The sequence below is a fragment of the Acartia tonsa genome, chromosome 10 (assembly GCF_053477335.1).
Source record: "Acartia tonsa isolate MP-2025a chromosome 10, ASM5347733v1, whole genome shotgun sequence".
Taxonomy (NCBI): Eukaryota; Metazoa; Arthropoda; class Copepoda; order Calanoida; family Acartiidae; genus Acartia; species Acartia tonsa.
Genome location: NC_137269.1, coordinates 3,993,134 through 4,015,357, shown reverse-complemented (window position 1 = coordinate 4,015,357; position 22,224 = coordinate 3,993,134). Strand labels below are relative to the sequence as shown.

The following is a 22,224-nucleotide window of genomic DNA, read 5'->3' as shown; positions in this document are numbered from 1 at the left end:
CTTTCTTGTTTTTTTTCTTTTGGCAATATGGAAGCACTCTTTCATTATTATCAAAATGTCATTTACCGTCCCAAAATTGTCGGCAGTTTTGGAACAAATTAAGTTGAATGTATTGATTTTATTATAATGAACAGCACGGCCAAGATCAAACTCTGATACCAGTACCCTTCAATCCCCGGTAATCTTTTTTAAAACCAGCAACCGTGGCTCAACATGAAGCGCATCCGCTTGTTGTCAGAAAGGTGATAGGTTTGAATCTCAGCCCAACACCTCGTCATAACTAAGATGTTAAAAATGTTTCCTACTGCAACTATGTCAGGTGCGCGACAGTAATAGTTAGCCCAAAACAGGTGCAACTAATTGCCATGCACAGTTTGGACTTCTCAGACAAAGGTCATGCAGTCAAAGAGCTGGTTTACTGATGGATGTTACTAAACCTAATATCCTTCGGTGTTAGAGTATTGCATACCATTACACGTTGATGATGCTCTAGATTCTCTAGATGATCACCTAAAAAACAGAGGAGAATCCAGCCCTTATGAGGTAATGGTAAAAATCATTTTTAAACACAAAATTTTCATATATCATAGGATACAGTTTTTTTATTACCGTCAGTCTGGACATCTGGTATTGAATGATTGCATACATATTTTTATCTATCATCTGATTCATGAATTATAAAACAATTATTTATAGAGATATAAGTCAGGGTGTTGTTTGAAGTGCCTAGTCAAGAATATTTTCAAATCATTTGTAAATAAAAAAAAAGTTATTTTTTATGGCATTGTGTTTGATGGGAGTAGTTTTTTTGCTCACTAGGCATTTGGATGAAAAGCAATTAGTTTCCTAACAAATCTTTTATTTACAAAATAATTGTCCTTGTTTTAGCAACAGTTACGAGATAGACCATCATTTAACAGAGCAAGATTTGATCATATTTCTAAATTGAGGTATTTTTTGTGTACCAGTGCAACTCTAAATGTAAGTTAATTATTCATCCTTTACATTTAATTTCTTCCCAGTTGTTTTCCTAATGGTGTTACCTGAAACTTTTAATTGTCCAATGTTTTAAATAGCAATTTTTAACGTTTGTAGGCCAAGGCAGATATATGTATTTGATGATAGATTTTTATTACTGCCATAATGTATTACCGAGGGGGTTGATCCTCTGCCAAAATCAGGTAGAACTAAAAATTTACTTTTCTATAAAGTTTTTCAGCAATCATGCAAGAATTAGAAACAATTGGTTCAAAGACTGCCATCAAAAAAGAATACAATTTTGAAGTAAGTAAATATTAATAAATTGTAGGATATGATTTTAATTGTTTCAATGAGACTGGGCATCAACGCTGCAGCAAATAATATTAAATCTAGCTGCTTGCATGCATTTAGCCAGCCACTACAGCTGCAAATTAGCCACTCATTCATATTTTTTTAGCTTCAAAATTGGAATAAATGTCATATTAATATTCAAATTTGTGAATTTTTTCCTAAAATTCTAAAGCAATAATTTGACAAAATATGAATTTTTATGAAAAGACAAATGAAATAAAACAACTATATACAAAAATATAAATAGCACTTATCATAATAACACCATGTGCTCTTAGTGTTTCTTTTTTTAAATAGTCTTATTGGTTTAGGTTATTACCTATTTGAATCTAATCAATGCCCTACAAACAACTAATATAACATTTGTTTGTAAAAGGATTTTTTTGTTAAATTTTTATGAAGTACGTCAACAATAAGTTGTGCGCTTTATGGAATGTCATTATTATAGACAACAAGAGGGGTGTGACTTTTTAGCCCTGACACTACCTTGGCTGTTTAAGGGTTTGTAGAGGGGAGTAGGGGGATACATCCACTACTGTGCACATGTTTCATGTTCATGGCAGACATATTAAACCCTGCATATATATATAAAATACATATAAAACCCATTAAAGAAACCCTGCAAGAAATACACTGCTAAAAGACTGCCACTAGTTGACCTAATACCACAAATTTGAAGCCTTTAGCTTCAATGACAAAAAGATATACCCATTAGGGTGGGCCCATTTCACCCTTTTTTTAGATTTTACTGTTATCATAAGTTGTGGAAGTCATATATATGTATGATAATCCCCATTCAAGTTTCAAAAGTGACTTGGCTCTTATGGCTGCCGGCGCGCGGGGGGTATAAATAGTACCCACCCCCTTATAAAACCAAAAATTGAAATTCATTCAAACACAGGCATGTTGCATATCAAAATGACCGCATTGAAATGCTGATTACGAATCTGAAATTCGTTTTGAAAAATATTGCTCCTAGTTCGAATAAGATATCATTAAGTACCTAAAAACATTTTTTCAATATTTTTCAAAACGGTTTTCAGATTTTCAATTTTTGGTTTTATAAGGGGGCGGGCACATTTTCAACCCCCCGCGCGCCCGTTGTTTTTGGATTAAAAAACCTCTTTCGAGTTTTACAGTGTTTTATATTGGCCCAGTAACCCTTGCCAATGTCTACTAATGTGAAATTCCAAAATCAACCCACCCTAATACCCATTCAAAAGTGACCTAAAAGATTTTGAGTTTTTCATTGTTCATCATAGAAATTTCAATATTAAATTACTTAGCCTAAAATCAAAATTGTAAGTTTATTTTCAATAGAAAGTTAGGTTGCCGGTAACTGATTAATTTTTACAATGAAAACACTTGTTTTCATAGCCAAAATGTCAGGTTTAACTTGCATTGTACTGCTAGTACTTTAGTGTGAGAATACAAGCCTCTAGTATTTCCAGCCAATCAGAAGGATAAATCGGATCAACAACCAATCACAGCTAAGCATGTATTAGTTTCATTTCCTCACTATGATTTTATGATTACAAATGCAAAGTTAATCCATTTTTTTGAGAAATTTTAATTATAGAAAGGGTGTTTTCATTGTAAAAATGTTATCAGTTACAGGCAATCTTATATTAAGTCCAAAATAAGCTCACAATTTTACTTGTAGATGATGTAATTTAATAATGATATTTCTATCATGAGCAATGGAAAATTTTCATGTATATAAAATGTCATTTTGGAATGCTTATAACTATTTTGTTATTGATTCTGAAGCCTTCAAATTTAGGGTATGAGATCTTTCAGCCGTAATATCAGAGTATTTCTTACTTTAATTTTCCTTATTTTGTGTTTTGTGAATGTAAAAATTTAAGCGAGAGGGGCATTTTGAAATGTTTGAATATTATTAAAAAGCTACTTTTACATATAAAAATTGAAAGATACCATGAAACAGAATAAAAAGTGCAATTGTCGTATAATTCAATGTGACCATATAAAATACAAATAAATTCTTTTTTTTTTGTTCACGATACAAAAGCGTTATTTCTAAAAGAAGTTTTCTTCTTGATATTTGTTAACTGCTTTATTGCTTTGCCTCTAGCCTATTGCAGCCTTGCAACAATATTCTTGTTTTAACCCTTAACAGACAGGCCCCTTGCCGCACCAAAATCGGTCGGGGGGGGGGGGTTGCGTTCAACGCATGACCCTGCCAGGTTTGCTGACATCCTGTGCCCGCCAGGATGGAGATATTCAAAAAAAATTCCAACTCTCAGTTATGTGTCATACCCAAACTTAAAAAGTCACGCAGTTTGGGCTCTTTATCTTTCACACACAGAAAATGAGATAGAAAAAACCGGAGGGGGGGTGGCGTTCAACACCCCCCCCCCCCCACCAGACCGTTGGTATAGGGTGGTCAGGGGGTGAGGGGCTTAGGTTTCGCCGGGGGTGGGAGGGGGGGAGTGGTCCCCAAATCTTTTAGAAAACTTAATGCAACGTTCTTTTTACGTTTTATTTTAAACTAGAAGGCACCCCACCCAAAAAAGTTAGAAAAAGATACAAACAGACATATTTCCTATTACTCTAATACAAGGACTACCGGCTACGTTCACTGAGGCCTCTGGAAGCACTTAAAGTTGGAGGGTAGGAAGTTGTAAACCTTCCTAGGACCTATAAGAAGCTATGTGAGAGCTATGGAGAACCATATCAATGAATGATAATTGTAATAGGATATCTTTACAAAATAAGTTTAGAAGTATATTTTAAAGAGCAGCTGAGAAAATCGCGTTAGCTGACATACAGACGGACAAAGAGACAAAATAGTTTGCAGAGTAGCTTCGCTACTAAAAAGTTGTTCAGTATACTTATGTAAGAGACATTATTTACAAATATTCAACAAGCATTTCGAAAATAAAAAAACTGGATCTTTTTAAAACTGAGTGTCTGTTTGTCTGTCTGTGCTTTAACCAAAATATCTCGCAAACGGATGAAGAAATTTGTCTCCCTTTTATAGTAAAGTTTCTTTCCTTTTTATTAGAAATTGTCCATTCAAAAAGTGTCAAAGTGTGGGGTCGACCGTAACTTGTAGACGGATTATACTTTGTTGTTCAGGAAATCATCATGCATGATTTAATTCAAAAAAAGAACGTATATGTACCATAAAAAATCTTTAAAAAATCTAAAAATATTTTATTGTCGACACTTTCCTTGACAATGAAAAATAAATGTTAGTACAAACTTACAAAAAATAGTCAAAGAATGAAATAGCAATTGCATGCATCAAATAATTTTTCATTGCAAAAATTGAAAGAAGAACAGCTTACCTCTTTTCCCCTAAAAGTTGTAAAACTTAAAAATAGTTGAGGGGTTGTGGGTAGTTTTTTTTTCCCTGTGTTTAACTCTGTCGGGGGCTATTCTTATATTGAATTCAATTAGGAAAAATCACCTTTTTCCGGTTAAATGCTACCTATTTTTCGCATCGTATTATAGACAGCTTTTCGCGTATTAAAATGAATAGTTTTATAATTAAAACCAGATTTTTTTGGCCCCCACGGGCCAAAGGCCCAGGCAAAACTAATATTTATTTTATTATCTTTATTAAAATATGATGCAATACATGCATGATTTTTCAGCATTGCTGAGAACCGGTTCTATTCCAGTAGATATTAATCGGTTTCGAAGCTATACTTTATTTTATTAAAACACATTAGCGACTTTTTGGTCCTATAAAGCTGTGTTTTTGCAGCGATGTAATATTGTCTGTAATGAACGAACACTTAGCTACCCAAACTACATCATATATTTGCAAGCTAGATATTAAAGTGGTCATGTTAAGAATACAAAAATACTTTAAATGCAACATTTTTTTTCTATCTATCTTTCTATCTATCTATCTCTCTATCTATCTCTCTATCTATCTCTCTATCTATCTATCTATCTATCTATCTATCTATCTATCTATCTCTCTATCTCTCTATCTCTCTATCTATCTATCTATCTATCTATCTATCTATCTATCTATCTATCTATCTATCTATCTATCTATCTATCTATCTATCTATCTATCTATCTATCTATCTATCTATCTATCTATCTATCTATCTATCTATCTATCTATCTATCTATCTATCTATCTATCTATCTATATATCTATCTATCTATCTATCTATCTATCTATCTATCTATCTATCTATCTATCTATCTATCTATCTATCTATCTATCTATCTATCTATCTATCTATCTATCTATCTATCTATCTATCTATCTATCTATCTATCTATCTATCTAGAAAACTATAGGTGAAGGTGGAGGTGGAGTAGTTGTCCTAGCTGAACACAAAGAAACAAAGAAAAAGGTATTTTTTTACCATTTCTGGGGGTGTCCAAATAATTACTACTCCGGAGGGGGGGGGGGCACATCCCGTACCCCCACCTACTAACTAAAATATACATAAATTTAAGTAAAATAAGGTTAGGTTAGGTTAAGGTAGGTAAGGGTAAATTTCTCTAAATAATTCCAGGGATCTAAAGGGATAAGACAATGACCGATAAGTTGATGTACGTACCTAATAATGATACCAAAAATTACTTCTTCTGTAGATTACAATTAGTGGTTGATACGTTTGGATAATCAACTTAATGAACCAACCAATAAAAATTTGTAAAAGTCCCTGAAGTTGTTAAGTGTAATAAACAGTCCAATGTTCCCCCCCTCCCTGAAACAATATTCACTTTTTCACAGGAAGGGAAGGGACATTGATCCTGTTTACTACACTAGAGGGGAATATTTTGTGTATCATCATTGAGGATGTACATCAATTTATCGGCCATTGTCTTATCCCTTTAGATCCATGACTTTTTAACTCTTTATGTCTATGACATATGTCTATCCATCCATCTATTTACAACAGGCTGCTATAAAAGTGATAGACTTTGAAGATGAACATACCAGAGGATTAATTCTTATGGAAATAAAGGTTTGTAGCTTCTCTGAAAAGCAAAAATCTAGTCGACTATCTTAAATAGCGGCCGAGAAAATTAAGCACTTTAAATCATAAGTAACCTTTCCTAAGATACTTTTCTACGTTGAAAGTCGGTCCGTGCGATAGTCTTTTAATAGATAGACTTATTTCTGAATTTAAGTATGTTAGAATCATCCCTTCGGATTCAAACTTGGCCAGATAATTTCTTTTAGCAGTTGCGTGCAGTTTAAGAATGCGTACGACTTTATAATCGTCAATAGAAAGTCCGTTCGTCTATTTAAAACCTGCTGATTTTTTAACTTTGTTTTACAAGATTTATTGTATGATATCTTTATCCTATTCATCCAATTTTTGGAATATTGATTCCTATACCAACAAGGTACAATATCATAAGCGAAGCATCTCCATAATGTAGTCCTAAAAAGTAAGTATATCCTTAAACATTTTCTTTATTTTAGGATTTTTCATTACATTAATTTTCAATTCTTTGCTTTAATTAATGGATTAATTATTTTTAGAATATTGATTCCTAGAACAACAAGGTACAATATGATAAGCGAAGCATCTCCATAATTAAGTCATAAAAAATTACCTATTATTATTGTTATTCGTTGCTTTAATGGATTTTATCATTAATTTTGATTATCATATTTAGGTTTTAAAAGAGCTAGCCCATCCAAATTTGGTTGGATATGAAAATTTGTTCCTAGAAAAGCATCGTCTCTTCCTTGTCATGGAATTTATGGAGGTTAATTGTTAGATATAGAGTAGCTTTTCTACACATTTTGTCCCAACATTAGTTCATAACAAAGGCATAGTTTTTTTTATTAACATCAATAGAAACGGCATATACAAAACAAGCACTAAAATTTTAGAAAAGAGTTAATATTAAGGAAATGGGTTAGGGTTCTCTATACCTACCCTGCAGGGCTACACAGTTCCCAATAATCTAACTTAACCTGACCTAGGAGCAAGGGAACAGGTTTCTAAGAAACAATTCTGGCAAGTGAAAATTTCCCCACAACCCACTTCCTTCTCCCCACTTCTCATTAACACTCAAAACAAGTTTTACGCCAACTTTACGCCACTAAAATAACCAAATTTTTTGCACCTTTGAATAGAAATCATTTGCTGAATCACGTCCCCCTGTTAAACACAAAGACAATATTTAGGGAGGTGCTTTAACAGATGTGGTTATCAATTCTATATTAAATGAGTCACAAATAGCTGCTATTACTCTAGAGGTAAGATTTTAGTTAAAATATTGTCCGCTAGAGTGTGTTTATATTGTATTATTGAGTATTTTAACAGATGTGGTTTTCAAATCTATATTGAATGAGTCACAAATAGCTGTCATTACTCTAGAGGTATGAATTTAGTTAAAATAATGTTCGTTAGAGTGTGTTTAGGTAGCATTACAGAGCAAATTTAATAGATGTAGTTATCAAGTCTATTAAATGAGTCACAAATAGCTGACAGTACTTTAAATTTAAGATTTTAGTTGAAATTAAATCCGCCAGAGTGTGTTTACATAGCATTATAGAGCAAATTCAACAGATATGGTTATCAAATCTATATTAAATGAGTCACAAATAGCTGCCATTTCTTTAGAGGTAAGTTTTAAGTTGAGATTGTTTCCGCAAGAGTGTGTTTATATAGCATTATAGAGCAAATTTAACAGCTGTGGTTATCTACTCTATATTGAATGAGTCACAAATAGCTTCTATTACCCTAGAGGTAAGATTTTAGTTGGAATTAATTCCGCTAGAGTGTGTTTATATAGTATTATAGAGTAAATTTAACAGATGTGGTTATCAACACTATATTGAATGAGCAACAATGAGCTGCTATTACTCTAGAGGTATGATTTTAGTTGAAATTAAATCCGCTAGAGTGTGTTTATATAGTATTATAAAGTAAATTTAACAGATGTGGCTATTTAGTCTATATTGAATGAGTCACAAATAGCTGCCATTACTTTAGAGGTAAGTTTTTAGTTAAAATAATGTCCGCTAGAGTGTGTTTAAATAACATTATAGAACAAATTTAATAAATGTGGTTATCAACTCTATATTAAATGAGTCACAAATAGCTGTCATTACTTTAAATTTAAGATTTTAGTTGAAATTAAATCCGCTAGAGTGTGTTTACATAGCATTATAGAGCAAATTCAACAGATGTGGTTATCAATTCTATATTAAATGAGTCACAAATATTACTTTAGAGGTAAGATTATAGTTAAAATTAAATCCGCTAGAGTGTGTTTATATAGTATTATAAAGTAAATTTAACAGATGTGGTTATCAAGTCTATATTGAATGAGTCACAAATAGCTGCTATTACTTTAGAGGTAAGATTTTAGTTACAATAATGTCCGCTGAATCGATATGGTTTCCTTTTACAGTGAAGCTTCTAATAGGTACCGGGGAGGTTTTCAACTAATTTGAGAGAGGGTACCTCCTCCCTAAAAATAATAAACGATCTTGTCCCCCTCGAAAAAAAAATATATTATTTTTTATTTTTAAAACTCACATTGAAAATTTCTTCATCCCACCTTAAATGCTCATAGAAGCCATCCCATTTTCAATAATTGTAGAGAAAATTTAAATTATTTAATTATTAGGTGATAAAGGGAATAGAATATCTGCATAGTTTTGATTTAGTTCACAGAGGTAAAATTATAAAAGCAACTCTATAATTTAATTTGTATGTACGTCTAGTCTGTCAAGATTATCTCGGCTGCTATGAAAAATGTGCATTATTCTAAATACTCTATCCATATATAAAAGTAACAGGATGTCTGGCTATGTATGAAAAAGGATCTTGCTAACCGCTGAATCAATATGGTTCTCCTTTACAGTGAATTATTTTGGGTAGCGTATCTTGACCCTTTCAAGATAAATACTCCTCGAAAAAATAACCCCTTCAAATAAAATTTAAGTTTGATAGTAGATTCTCCCCTCTTCTTCAATAACCCCTAGAGGCCTTTAGGAGTATTAAAACTATGACTTATTTGTCGATATTATCTAACAAAACGGCTGCTTTAAATATTTTAAGTGATTTGTCCAGAGTAAAGATTCCCTAAAAGCAGATCCTAATCGACTACGTCATTGATGAAATCGTTGATTTCAGGCGGACAGACATAAGACAAACATAATTATAATTTATATTTTAGTTGAAATGATTCATGTTTTTAGATATAAAATCTGATAATGTTTTGCTTGGTCCTAATTTTGAGGTATTTTTATTACAATGCAATGAATAAAATCAAGAACTAGGATTTCAACCAGAGGTAGGCAGAAGGGGGTAGGGGTATCCATGCTCCTAGCAAAATTAATGGGGTAGGATACACCCACCTAGGTGTCTAGCTCCTGCACCTATCTACACCTTATTGACAAGGGTCCACTCACCCTGATGATGCACTCCCTAGTACATCCAAAGGGTCAGGGGGGGGGGGGGCGTAAAAAATGACCAGAAAAATAGTTTTAATCTTTAAATTTCATTTCAATACCTATGGAAAGTTATCTATAATACGATGCTGATTGCTATTCCAGCATGGCTTCGAAACAAATTTATGTCCATCGGATTAGAACCGGTTCTCAGCAATACTGAAAAATCATGTATAGCATCGTATTACACACAATTTTCCATGAATATTAAAATGAGAATCATAAGATTAAAACCAGTTTTGTTAACCCGGGCTTGCAGGCCCTCGGGACTAACAAATCATATGCTTTTTCAGTTTAATATCTGCGGAAAGCTGTCTATACTGCGATACGATAATAGCTGTTTAACATTTTAAGGTTAAAATAACAGATTTTGGATTTGCCGCTAATGTTGCGAACAACAAGGGAAGAAAAACATTTGCAGGTGATTGTTGACTGGGGGAGGGAGGGGACATTGGGCTGTTTATTACACTAGTCCCCAAAGTTTTATAATAACGTTTTCTCAATTGTTGGCTTTGGGAAATTTTATTGGATTTTGATTGTTTGGATAATTAATTCATTAAGTTGATAGTCCAAAGTTTCAACTATTAATTGTAATTTAAAGCAGGGGTAATTTTGTTTATCATCAATGAGGATGTACATCAATTTATCGGTCATTGTCTCATCACTTTAGATATCCGAGGTGAATTCTCAAAATAAACTTTTTGGTCCACTGCTCCAATGAGGCTCGCTAAAAATTTAGAGAGGATAATTTTATGAGGCAGTGAGCCAAAAAAGTTTTTTAAGAATTCACCTGTGGATAAGACAATGAACGATAAATTAAAGTAATTATCCATTGACGATAAACAAAATTACCCTTACTGTAGGTTACAACTATTATGTGAAACGTTTGGTTACTTAACTTAATAAACTTAACAATTAAAATTTGATAAAAGTACCCAAAGTTTATAACTTAACGATGAAAGAACGTGATTATAGAACTTTGGTTACTATTGTAATTGACAGTCCAATGTCCCCTCCCTCCCTATATTCAACCAGGCCACGTCTTGTAATAAATAGTGAAAACAGCTGCTATGTCAGACGTGTAACGTGTAATTGCAAGATGTTGTGGCTAGTTCAAAAAAATTTTATTACAAGAATGGATTTATCATTACTTGGATCTTACACCAGATCTTTTATGTTCTCCAAAAATGTGAAGTTGTTGCTCGCTAAAGTATCGATATCCTCCCTCCTCTTTACCCCATCCTCATCCCTCCTACTGGATGCACGAATTGACCAATAAATTTACAAGTGAAATTGTAACCTTAATTGATGACAATTTTACCACTGTCATAATATCTATGTATATTCTACATCCATTATAACAAGCTAGAAGGTTCAAATACATCCGAAATATTGAAGAAAGCAACAAGACCTTTGATTAAACGACCTTTTTATTTAAGTCCTAACTTTTTAAGATATTGTATCTACTTTGATATGAAAAATTTAAACCTGCAGCTTGGAAAGTAAACATAAAATAAAACCGAGTTCTTCCAATTTAAGAATGTAATGAGACTTCACCAGCTAAGATTGTGGTGCCAAATTATTTGATCTAACCTATCTTTGTCATGTGTTGTTTTTTTTTGTTCTAGCTCATTAACTTCGTCAGTCTGTCTGTCCGTAACGCTTTTGAGGAAATATGATTTTCTCAACTGCTATTTAAGATTTTAACTATTTTATGATTTTAATGGGGAAGATACCTCTATCTAAAAAAAAACATCCAGAACATTACTTACTTGGTCCGTCAGTCTGTTGTTTATGCTACAAAATACACACAAATATATTTCTTTTTCATAAAGATTTTTTAACATTTAGCGCATCTGCTAGTTGTCAGGTTGGTGATAAGTTCTAATCTGGACCAAACACCTCGTTATAACTAAAGACATTGAAAATTATCTCTAGTTATGCTTTGTAAGGTGGGACGAACATAAAAAGGTAAGAGTAGGGGAATTGCCTAGGCCCAAAACAGGCGACTGGACAAACGTTTACAACCTTAAGTGGACTGGTTCTTAAAGAGGTAATAACATATTTAGGACTTTCAGACAAAGGTCGGGCAATCAAAGAGTTGGTTGTCTATCTATGGGACTTGATCTTGCACTTCCTTTGTTGGTTATCCTAGTTAAACATTTATTCCCTCAAATTTAAAAACATGTCGGCATCAAAAAATTACTGCTCTGAGAAAGTTGTATTTGCCAAACTTCCTCACACTTTTCAAGCTAATACAAACAGCATAAAGATGATATTTATATTTCCAAAAACTAGAGCTCAAAGCGGTTCTACCTTAAACACAAGCCACGCAATTTATTTATAATTTTTGTACACACTTTATATGTAGATGAAAAGTGTTGGCACCAAAAAAATTACTGCTGGGAGAAGAATATATGGAATTAATGACGTGAATAAAAACCAACAACTTACCACTAATTTATTTTTCCTCTTTTTTATGCAAAAACATACAATTTAAAGGATTTAGGAATATACATCTATCCAGGGAGGGAGGGTGCATTGGGCCGTTTATTACATTAGTCCCCAAAGTTTATTGATGAAGTTGCCTCCTTACACTTTTGGGGACTTTTATTGAATTTTGATTAAATGGTTTATTGCGTAGTGTGTCATAACGTTTTAACCATTAATTGTAATCTATAGAAGGAGTAATTTTGTGTATCATGAATATTCGACCATTGTCTTATTACTTCAGATCCCTTCACATATCAATTTTACAAGGATGACAATTTCCATAAGTTACAAAACATAAAAATCATCAATGCACCAACAAAGTGAGATTCAAATCTGAGGTTTCGTTGTCATAAAAAGAATAAAAATAGTATCAGATAATTCTTAGAAAAAAATTTACAAAAGATTGTATTATAGTACAAAGGGTTTTGGACCGACAAAAGCGGTTTTGCAGTCATAAAACTGTGGGTAATAGGGTAATTTACAGTCCAATGTCTCCTTCCTCCTTGATAAAATGTACAATTTTATTCAGGAAAAAAAGGATCATTTGCTTTAATATGATTTTAATTAGATGTAATAGCTTGCACCCAGGGATGCAGGGATTGATCAATGGAAAATAATTTAATACCTACCCCCACAATTATGATAACCTTTTTGTACATTAGATTTGGGTACTACTTTTTTCTAGGGGCATTTTCTCTTTGGAGGATGGTGGTACCCTCCCTTAAAATATTTATAAACCTTTCCAGGTCCAATGAGAAGGTACAAAATACGGGAGAACCATAAGGTTGCTTAAGTTGATACAAAATTCAAGGTCATAAAAGAATCTACATTATAAAGGAGAACCATATCGGTTCAGCGAGGAAAGAGATCTTTCAGTTCAAATAGAAACATAGACATTTTTATATACGGATGATATCTTCTAGTTATGCAATGGAGGAACCTATCGGTCCAGCAGTTTGCGAGTTCTTTTAGGACAGGCACACAGACAGACATACATCATGTTAATTTTATATGAGAAAAATATCTTCTAGTTGAAGTTACATAAGTTGGTAAAAAATTTCAGGTGAAGCTAAACTTTAAAGGAGAACCATGTCTGTTCAGCATCAAGCGAGATCCTTTAGTACAAACAGAAATACTCACAGTCATCCTGTTACTTTTACACACGGACTAGTTAAAGTTATATAAGTAAATTTGTAGCTTGAATAAAAACTAAATTTATTTAGAATTTATGTTCTGTTTAGAGTCAATCTTTGCATATCTTATTTTCATATCAGTGGATCAAGTGCGTTATATACATAGCACCAGCGATCAGTCTGTCCGAAACGTCAGACAGTTTGTACGTCTTTTGTTATTGAAAAATTGTTTTTTATATAATACAATTATCCTGTTTATCTAATTGTTGGAATATAGATTAATGGTTATAAGCGAAGCATTTCTGTAATCAAATTCTACAAACTTAGGTATATCCTAAAACAGCGTCCAGTATCCTTGAGCAATTTAGCAACAAATTTATATTAAGTTTACTCTTAAAATTAATATTCTGCTTCTGACACTATTTAAGTATTTATGTTAATTTGTCCAAACGTTGCAGAGCTGGTTTTATGGATGTTATCATCCTTGTTTTCCTTAAATGACATTTGATCCCCCTAAAGAATGCACACAAATGTAATGTCCACTTTTTGGTATTAAAAACATTTATGTCACACAAAAAAACGAACAAGAACAATTATTTGCAGCTCACGGAGTAGCGAAGCTGAATTTTTCTTATCCTTATATCAAAGTAACAGGGTCTGTGTCTGTTTGTGTGTACCGAATGCTCGCTAACCCTTGGACCTATACAGTAAGGTCCAGGTAAGGTTTATAACTATTACCCTACCCTAACAAGAGAAATCGCAATTAGAAAAGCCTAACCCCCCATCCCCAACCCCCCCCCCAAAAAAAGATTTTTTTTTACTTTCAAAAACTAAAAAATGAAAATGGAAAGGGGTCTACTTCACTTCCCCCTAAAGTGCCTTTTTAACCAATTAATGTTCTAAATTTTCGTATTTTTTTACGAAGATATTGGCCTAGTTATAGAGAATTAATAAAAAACAATAATGACTAACTTCATAAAAACGTCCAAGCTTTATGAATAAGAAAAAACAAATATTAACAAATACAGTATGTATTTTATATTTAATAATATTTAGAAGTTTGAACAAAAACTTAAGTATAAATGTATCCCGAAAGCACTTAAATAAGGGATGATTTTTATATACTTACAATTTAATAATTAACTATAGAGAGGCTTACTTATGAGATTATACCTAATGGTACTAGGAATCAATATAAAAAAAATATTTTTTTAAAACCAAAAGTATAACATAATGAACATAATGTATTTCTGGTATGGACTATACTTCGCTCTATGGTTTTTTACCTAACTTTTACAGGAATCATCTAGCAAAGTTAAAAAACGTAAGAACATGTATATATTAACGATACTAGCTATTTATTACGGATTAACGTACCGACCCTAAATGCAAAAAGCTGTACTTAAAAGAAATATGCATTATAAAAGCATTTGTTCAGTCTCCATATGCATACATATTGTTTTTATTTTAATATCATAACTCACAAATAAAACAAGAATGACAACATCCATAAAAGCAAAACTCCTTTAATATTGCAGTTTTAATATATCCAGAACGGTTAATATGAATGTACTTACATTATAGGAAGTATTTTAGAGATGGTACGCTTATAACAATTTGTCCAATCGTCCTGGGTATCAGTCTTTAGAAAACCAAGTTTTTAGGACAATTAAACAGGCTATAAAAATTCGCCTATCAAACTCTTCAGAAAGTGTGTCATATTGTTATAGGAATCTTCAATCTAATTAAATACATTTATGTTTAAAATCATAGCATTCCATTATAAACAGTCAACTTCTAATAGAAGAAAACCTTCGGATCTACTGAAGTTCACGGTAAAATATTGCTGCTAAGAAATATTTTCAAAAATCTATGAATTTTAAAGGCTGCTAGCTGCCAAACGGCTGAACGTACAGATCATACCCTCACACCATTTTAAGCGGCATAAGAAGGCCTACAAATAATCTGGAATAGCCAAGATCCAATTATGCACAAGGAAAGCTTCACTGAAGAAAAAACGCGTAAAATAGGTCTTTTTCGCGCATTTCTCTGCACTGCGAGATAATTGTGCATTATTGATTTATGGCTATTCCAGATTATTTGTAGGCCTTCTTATGCCGCTTAAAACAGTGTGCTGGCATGATATGTACGTTCAGCCGTTTTGCAGCTAGCAGCCTCTAAAATTCATAGATTTTGGGAAATATTGATTACCAGCAATATTTTACCGTGAACTGCAGTATATCCAAACCTTCACTTATATACTACAAACATTAGTTGTCAGAAAGCAAAAAAATCTGAATATTTTTAATAAACGTACGGACTTACTGGTCATGATTATAGAGTTGCTACGCTTTCCACCCAAATATTAATATCAAATATACCAAGTTTGAAATCAATAGGACAACTTTAACATAACTAAATTTAAAAAAGAGCTAACCATGACGTATCCTAATTAAAAAAAAGCTTTGCTTATAAAAATATTTTCTTGTGTTTTATCTTATTATAAAAATTGCAACTCCAAAAAGTCATTAGCAGCGATTAAAATGCATGAAGCAGAAGACAGATTCATTTTATTATGATTTATTTCTAAATAAAAGCTTTTTATCTAAAACCTTATTTTTTTACATATTAGATGTTGATTTATTTAACATCAGAAGCGTGCAGAAGGGGTTTTACCCCCCCCCCCCCCCATGCAAAATAAAGGGGTTTTGAATCTGTTTTTTAAAGTAACAGGATGTGTTTGACTCTGCCTGTTTGTAAGAATCTCGCTATTATCCTGGGAACTACATTTGATATGGGGGTCAACTTAAGCCCACGACAGACCCCTCCCCCCCCCCCTTTAGCGGCCTTAGAAGATTGTTTTATGATATTTTTTGGTGGTTTCTTATACTTTAAAATACTTAGCCCCTAAATAAAATATATTTTAATATTACTGTTCTTTTTTGTATCAAAACCATATATAGTTAACTTCTCAAAGCTGTGTTTCTTATGGATATCAGTTTCCTTTTTCCGGTAAGGCTTTGAAACCTATTAATATCCGCTGTATTAGAACCGGTTCTCAGCCATACTAAATTATTATGTAAAGTATCATATTAAATATTAAAATAAAAAACCTAAAATTAATACCAATTTTGTCAACCCGGGCCTTCTTTCCCTTGGGTCTAACAAAACTGGTTTTAATCTTTAATATCCGGGGAAAACTGTCTATGATACGATGTGAGAAATAATTATTTTTTGTAAAGGAACTCCTTATTGGATGGCACCTGAAATTATCAAAACCCAACAATATGGAAAAGGTGAATAAATAGATTGATGGATAGATAGATAGATAGATAGATAGACAGACAGACAGACAGACAAACAGGCAAGTACAAAAACAAACAGACAGACAGACATACAAACAAATATAAAGATTAATAGATAGATAAATAGATGGGTAGACATTCTAACATTCCTATATGTTTCAGCTGTTGATATTTGGTCTTTGGGAATTTTGTGTATTGAAATGCTTCAGGTATGTATTATCATGTAAACACAATACGAAAATAGTTATTTGTCGTATCGTATTAAAGACAGTTTTACGTGGATATTAAAATCAATATTTTATTCAAGATTTAAACTAATTTGTTATCCCCTAGAGGCTGAAGGCCCGAACTAACACAACTGGTATTAATTGTATTATATTTATTTTCATATCTGTGGAAAATTGTCTTTGATACGATGCTATTAATGATTGTTAAATATGGCTGAAAACCGGTTTTAATCCATCGGATATTAATCAGTTTCAAAGCAATAAATATTGATTATATGTCTGACTGTCTGTCAAGTAAGAGTTAAACCAGTAAAATATAAAATATTATAACAAGTAAACTGTAGAATAGTTTGCTTTCAGAAAGGGCTTGGTAGATTGCACATATTTTTTTTCTATGTTGCTATCTAAGCTAAAATTCAGATTTTTCATAAGTAACTCAGTTCCAAAGAGTATTCAGTATACAACTTGCTTTGTCCGTTTGTCCGTTGGTAATGCAACAATAGACATAAAACTTATTTTGTCATTTTCCTTTCTTTTCTATTTTTATGACCACTAAACATTTGATTAATATTTTACTTTTTAACTTTAATTTTTTGTGCTTTGCTACTTATGTATATGCTGTCATCCTTGTTGTAATTTATTTATAAATTTTCTGTATTTACTCTTTCTGATTAAATAATCAAAATTATTTTTTTTTAGGGTAAACCGCCATTCTTTGATGAAGACCCAATTCAGGTGATACATAATCTATCCGGGTTAGAACCCTTTGGGGTTCTTATCATACCTAACCTTAAATTAACACCTAAAACATAAAGCGAAGGATTTTGTAAACTATTGAACTGATAAGGTTCTCCTTTACAGTAAGTTTTTTTTATGAAATTTATTTTTTACTTGCATTTTAACTAAAAAAATACTCTGAAATATGTAAGAAGACAAAAAGTGTAAATTTAAATTTTGCTAATTTCAGGCGATGTATTTTATCCGTACCAAAGGAGCACCCCATATCAAATTGAATGTTTCTCAGGTTAAAACAAAATGAAAGCATGTTTATTTATTGGAATGTTATTTTTGCTGGTCAAACACAGTTCTATAAACAAGTTCTCTAATTAGTTGGCTTAAAATCTTTGTGTACTTTTGAAATTTTGTTTGGGTTGGACAAACTGGTAGTACCCAATCTTTTCCACCAATAATATTAATCTATCAAAGGGGTAAATTAATTGCTAACCAGTTATTACTCTCTAAGTAGGGTAAGTTTCAAATAAAATTAATTTCCTATTTCAAGGTTCCTTTAAATAACTGTCTAGTTATTAAGAATAATAAATTTTCGAAATCTTTAATAGCAGCTTAGAATCGAATCCCCGTGAGTAGATGATTATTGGCCACGATAATCTTTAATATAATTATTTCAGAAAAAATCTTCAAAAAAATCTGTCAAATAGTTTTGTTCTGTCCGTACAGTCAAACAGACATCCTACATTCTTTATAAATAGTTTAAATCAATTACATATTTAATACAAATTTTATTTTAGACCTTCAGAGATTTTTTAAACTGTTGTCTTTCTAAAAACCCCAGTGAAAGGTATATTTACATCATTGCTCGGCATCCGCGCGCATCCGTTTTAATTTGAGGCTTCGTTGCGGCTGACGCTTTGTCACCTTATTTACCTCTTAGTGCTTTCTTTCAAACTGCCCATAGAGCAATGAAAACCCCAACCCCTTATAATTATCAAAATAAATTGAAAATCGGGGAGGAGAGGGGTATTTTTTCTATCCCTAACGCCTGAGTTGGTCTTTAACCCTGCGAGGACTAGACCTGCGGTGTCCTAACCCCCAGGGAAAAATTAATATAACCTAACCTAAAATATAAAAAAAACTTTAACATCTACATATAAAAATCTATAATAATTAAGATAATGTTCGTAGACCGTAGACGTTCGGTGACCGTACCTTAGCCTCGCATAAGCTTTAAAAATTCTGCAAATACTGATTGTCTGTTTAGGAATAGATTTAGACATCCAGCTGAATTTCAAAGTTATAATATGATAATTTCAGTAATAATTAGATTCAATAAGAAATATATATAACTAGCAGCTACGCCCCTAGAGGCCTCTAGTAGCACTTTAAATATTTTTGTTTGTTAAAGTCTCTACGATAATTCTTTATTTTACGATACCTCTTTATGTTACGTTGAAGTCTTCCTAATATTAAAAAAAATTCCTGGGACCCATGAGAATCTACCCTGTTAAGGAGAACCCGATGGGTTCAGCGGTTAGCGAGATCCTTCGTTACAGACACACAAACATCCTGTTACTTTAGTATAAGGATTTTATAGACGCTGATATTTTAATGTTCGTTTCTCTGACGTTGTTGTTGTAAAATATTTAGCTTCACTTTTATGGAAGTTGTCATCCTTGTTTATTTAGATCTACTGCCGCTCAGCTGTTAAACCATAACTTTGTGAAACACACTGCGGATTTGAAGTGAGTATCTTATATCCAGTATGGCTTCGAAACTGATTAATATCCGCTGGATTAAAGCCAGTTCTTAGCTTACTGAAATATCTTGTTTTGTATCGTAGCATAGGATTAATACCAGTTTTGTTAACACGGAACTCGGGGCCAACAATAATTCGAATTTATCTTATAATTTTTCGTTTTACCATCCGCAGAAAACTGTCTATAATGTGATGTGATAAATAACTATTTAAATATTAGCGTCTTGTAGGCTTGTTAGGGGGGAGTTATCCCCCTTAATTAATGTTTTAAGAGTTGGATGGTGCATAGGGGGGGGGGGGGAGGAGACGGAGCGTGTCCTACTACTCCGTAAGAAAATGGCCTAAAACCTACGAATGACTAGTGGGTAATTTCTTAACAGGCAGATAGATTGTAAAACTGAGAGAAAGACGTCGTTGATAAATTAAATGTACATCTCATTCTCCAATTGTGACAAACAAAAGGGCCTATTCTGTAGTTTGTATAACCAGCTAAGATTTTATTTAAAGTCACAAAAGTTTTACAGCCAAAAAATGTAAGTATGTACATGTTTATAAACTTTGGGGGATCAGAAAGATTTATAGGCTAATGTCTCCTCCTCCTTGATAGACCGCCAGTGATCTAAAGGGATAAGACAATGGCCGATAAATTGATGTACAACTTCAATGATGACACACAAAATTACCCCTTTTGTAGATTACAATTAGTGGTTAAAACGTTTGGATATAAAGAACCAACCAATCAAGCTCCGTAAAAGTCCCAAAGTTGTTGTGCCAAGAATATAAAAAAAATTAATAAAAATTGTTGGGAATTAGTGAAAAAAACAGCCCATTGTCCACTCCCTCCCTGGGTACGGTAGACATAGATCTTTTATTCATTTCTATCAATATGTAGATAATGGATTTAGTAGCGAAGCTACTCTATAAATCTGAATGTCTATGATATTTAATTTCTATCGGGAAGATGTAGTCTGCTTAAGTAGATATGCTTCATATTTTTGTGTGAAGATTCTCCTGATTTAGGAGCATGTTTTTTCCATCAATTGCTCACATAGTTTATTTATTTTTTGGCACAAAAACCTTGGGTACTTATATTAAATCTTGATTGGTGGGTTAAAACTAGCATTGTCAAAACTTTAAAGAAATGAAGGGATAATCCATAAAAGGGATATTTTTGTTTATTATCATTGGGGATGTAAATTGAGTTATCTATTCTCCATTATCTAATCTACCTATGAATGTTGTCATTCTTGTTTTATCCATCAATGTTGCATTCAATAAAAAAAGTAAATAATAACCTAATAATGTAATTTTATCATTAGTATGAATAGTAGTCATAAAAAATATCGTTATCTTAATGTTACCTTATCAATAGGGGCGCTGCCACTTTTACCACTAGCAAAAATACAACCACTGTGTTTATGACAAAAAGTGGGTGATAAAACTGTGAATATGACAGTGTTATAACTGTATTTTTGTCATATCCCCTACAAATGCAGGGGTGAATTTGACAGTTAAACTGTGTTTATGACAGTCAAATCACTGTATTTATGACAGTCAAATCACTGTGTTTATGACAGTATCATCACTGTATTTTTGCTAGTGGTAAATCTGCCATACCCTATCAGTAAAATTGTCTCTATATCAATATACTAGCAGCAACGCCTCTAGAGGGGTATCTAGGTGCACTTTGAGAAGGGGGGGAGGGGTTAAGTCGAACTTTTAGTTTTAAACAAAATTTCCAATGGGCAATTTCTCTTGGTAGGGTAAAGTATTTATTAAAACTAATATAATTTTTAGTCCAATGGCCCATCTCTTTACGTTTATAGAGTAGTTCAGAAAATGAATAATTATACTGGTACCCAAAGTTCTATAACCACGTGATCTTATATTAATGTTTACTCAAATACTTTGGGAACTTTTATTGCATTGTAATTGATTGGTTCTAAATTATCAGTGTACATACCTTCCAACCAATAATTTTAAACTATAAAAAGGGGAGGTTTTGTTTATTATTCTTGGGAATGTATTGTATAATGTATATTAATCTATCCTAAAAGATTCCTGATTTTCCCCACCAAAAAGTAAATGAATTATATAATAATAATTTTTTCAGCATTGCTTCGAAACCAATTAATATCCACTGGATTAGAACCGGTTCTCAGACATACTGAATATATTTCAACAATTTCAACCAATATTAAAAAAATCATCAAAATAGTACTAATTTTGTTAGCCTGTATCTTCGGCGCCTCGGGGCTAACAAAGCTAATTTTATCGTATATTTTTAATTTTAATATCCGCGGAAAGCTGTCTATAATACGATATTATAAATAACTATTTTTGTATTCAGGAGTATGGTGCCTATTTTAAGACAAGCCAAAACAAAAAATGCAGAAAAATCAAGTCTTGGACTCTACTTTTAAATTAAAAAATATATGTAATGCGTGCTTTTCCTGAGAGTGTCTTATTAGCAGTAAAACCCCCTTTTTTATTTTCAGTTTATTTTAAAAATAAGGGAGGGTAAGGGGGGTTCTGTGTTTGCAAGGCATTTTCAGGGATATGTAAACCTTAAATAAAAGTAATAGGATTTCTGTCTTTTTGTGTGTACCAAAGGATCTCGCTAAATGCTAGACCGATATGGTTCTCCATTATAATGTAGCTTAGCTTCTCTAAGTGCATGAAAAGTTTTATAACTAGTTTTTGTTGAGGGCACAAACACCATCCCAAGAGAAATCGCCCAGAGAAAAAATGAGCCCCCAAATTAATTGTCTACCTCCCCCCCCCCCCTCAAGTGCCTATCAAGAGGCATCCATCCAGA

General features: G+C 32.5%; 1 protein-coding gene across 1 annotated transcript; it reads left to right on the top strand.

Annotated features, from left to right (window-relative positions):
* Nucleotides 1–55: 55 nt before the first annotated feature.
* On the top strand, nt 56–21,842 carry LOC145330471 (serine/threonine-protein kinase PAK 2-like). The gene is made up of 17 exons (XM_080175103.1): nt 56–178; nt 889–950; nt 1,212–1,284; nt 5,613–5,678; nt 6,234–6,299; nt 6,961–7,053; nt 7,478–7,549; nt 8,929–8,977; nt 9,503–9,543; nt 10,109–10,175; nt 16,623–16,676; nt 16,848–16,894; nt 17,612–17,647; nt 17,880–17,936; nt 18,442–18,491; nt 19,336–19,392; nt 21,757–21,842. Exons 3-17 carry the CDS (start codon nt 1,225–1,227, stop codon nt 21,827–21,829), a joined length of 888 nt encoding a protein of 295 aa, XP_080031229.1. The 5' UTR covers nt 56–178; nt 889–950; nt 1,212–1,224; the 3' UTR covers nt 21,830–21,842.
* The last annotated feature ends 382 nt before the right edge of the window (nt 21,843–22,224 follow it).

Bases quoted from the DNA above. Each gene is read 5' to 3' on its own strand.
- LOC145330471 (XM_080175103.1), top strand. From the start codon at position 1,225: ATGCAAGAATTAGAAACAATTGGTTCAAAGACTGCCATCAAAAAAGAA. The intron at 6,300-6,960 runs GTTTGTAGCTTC...TATCATATTTAG, and splicing joins TAATTCTTATGGAAATAAAG to GTTTTAAAAGAGCTAGCCCA. The intron at 16,895-17,611 runs GTATGTATTATC...ATTTTTTTTTAG, and splicing joins TGTGTATTGAAATGCTTCAG to GGTAAACCGCCATTCTTTGA.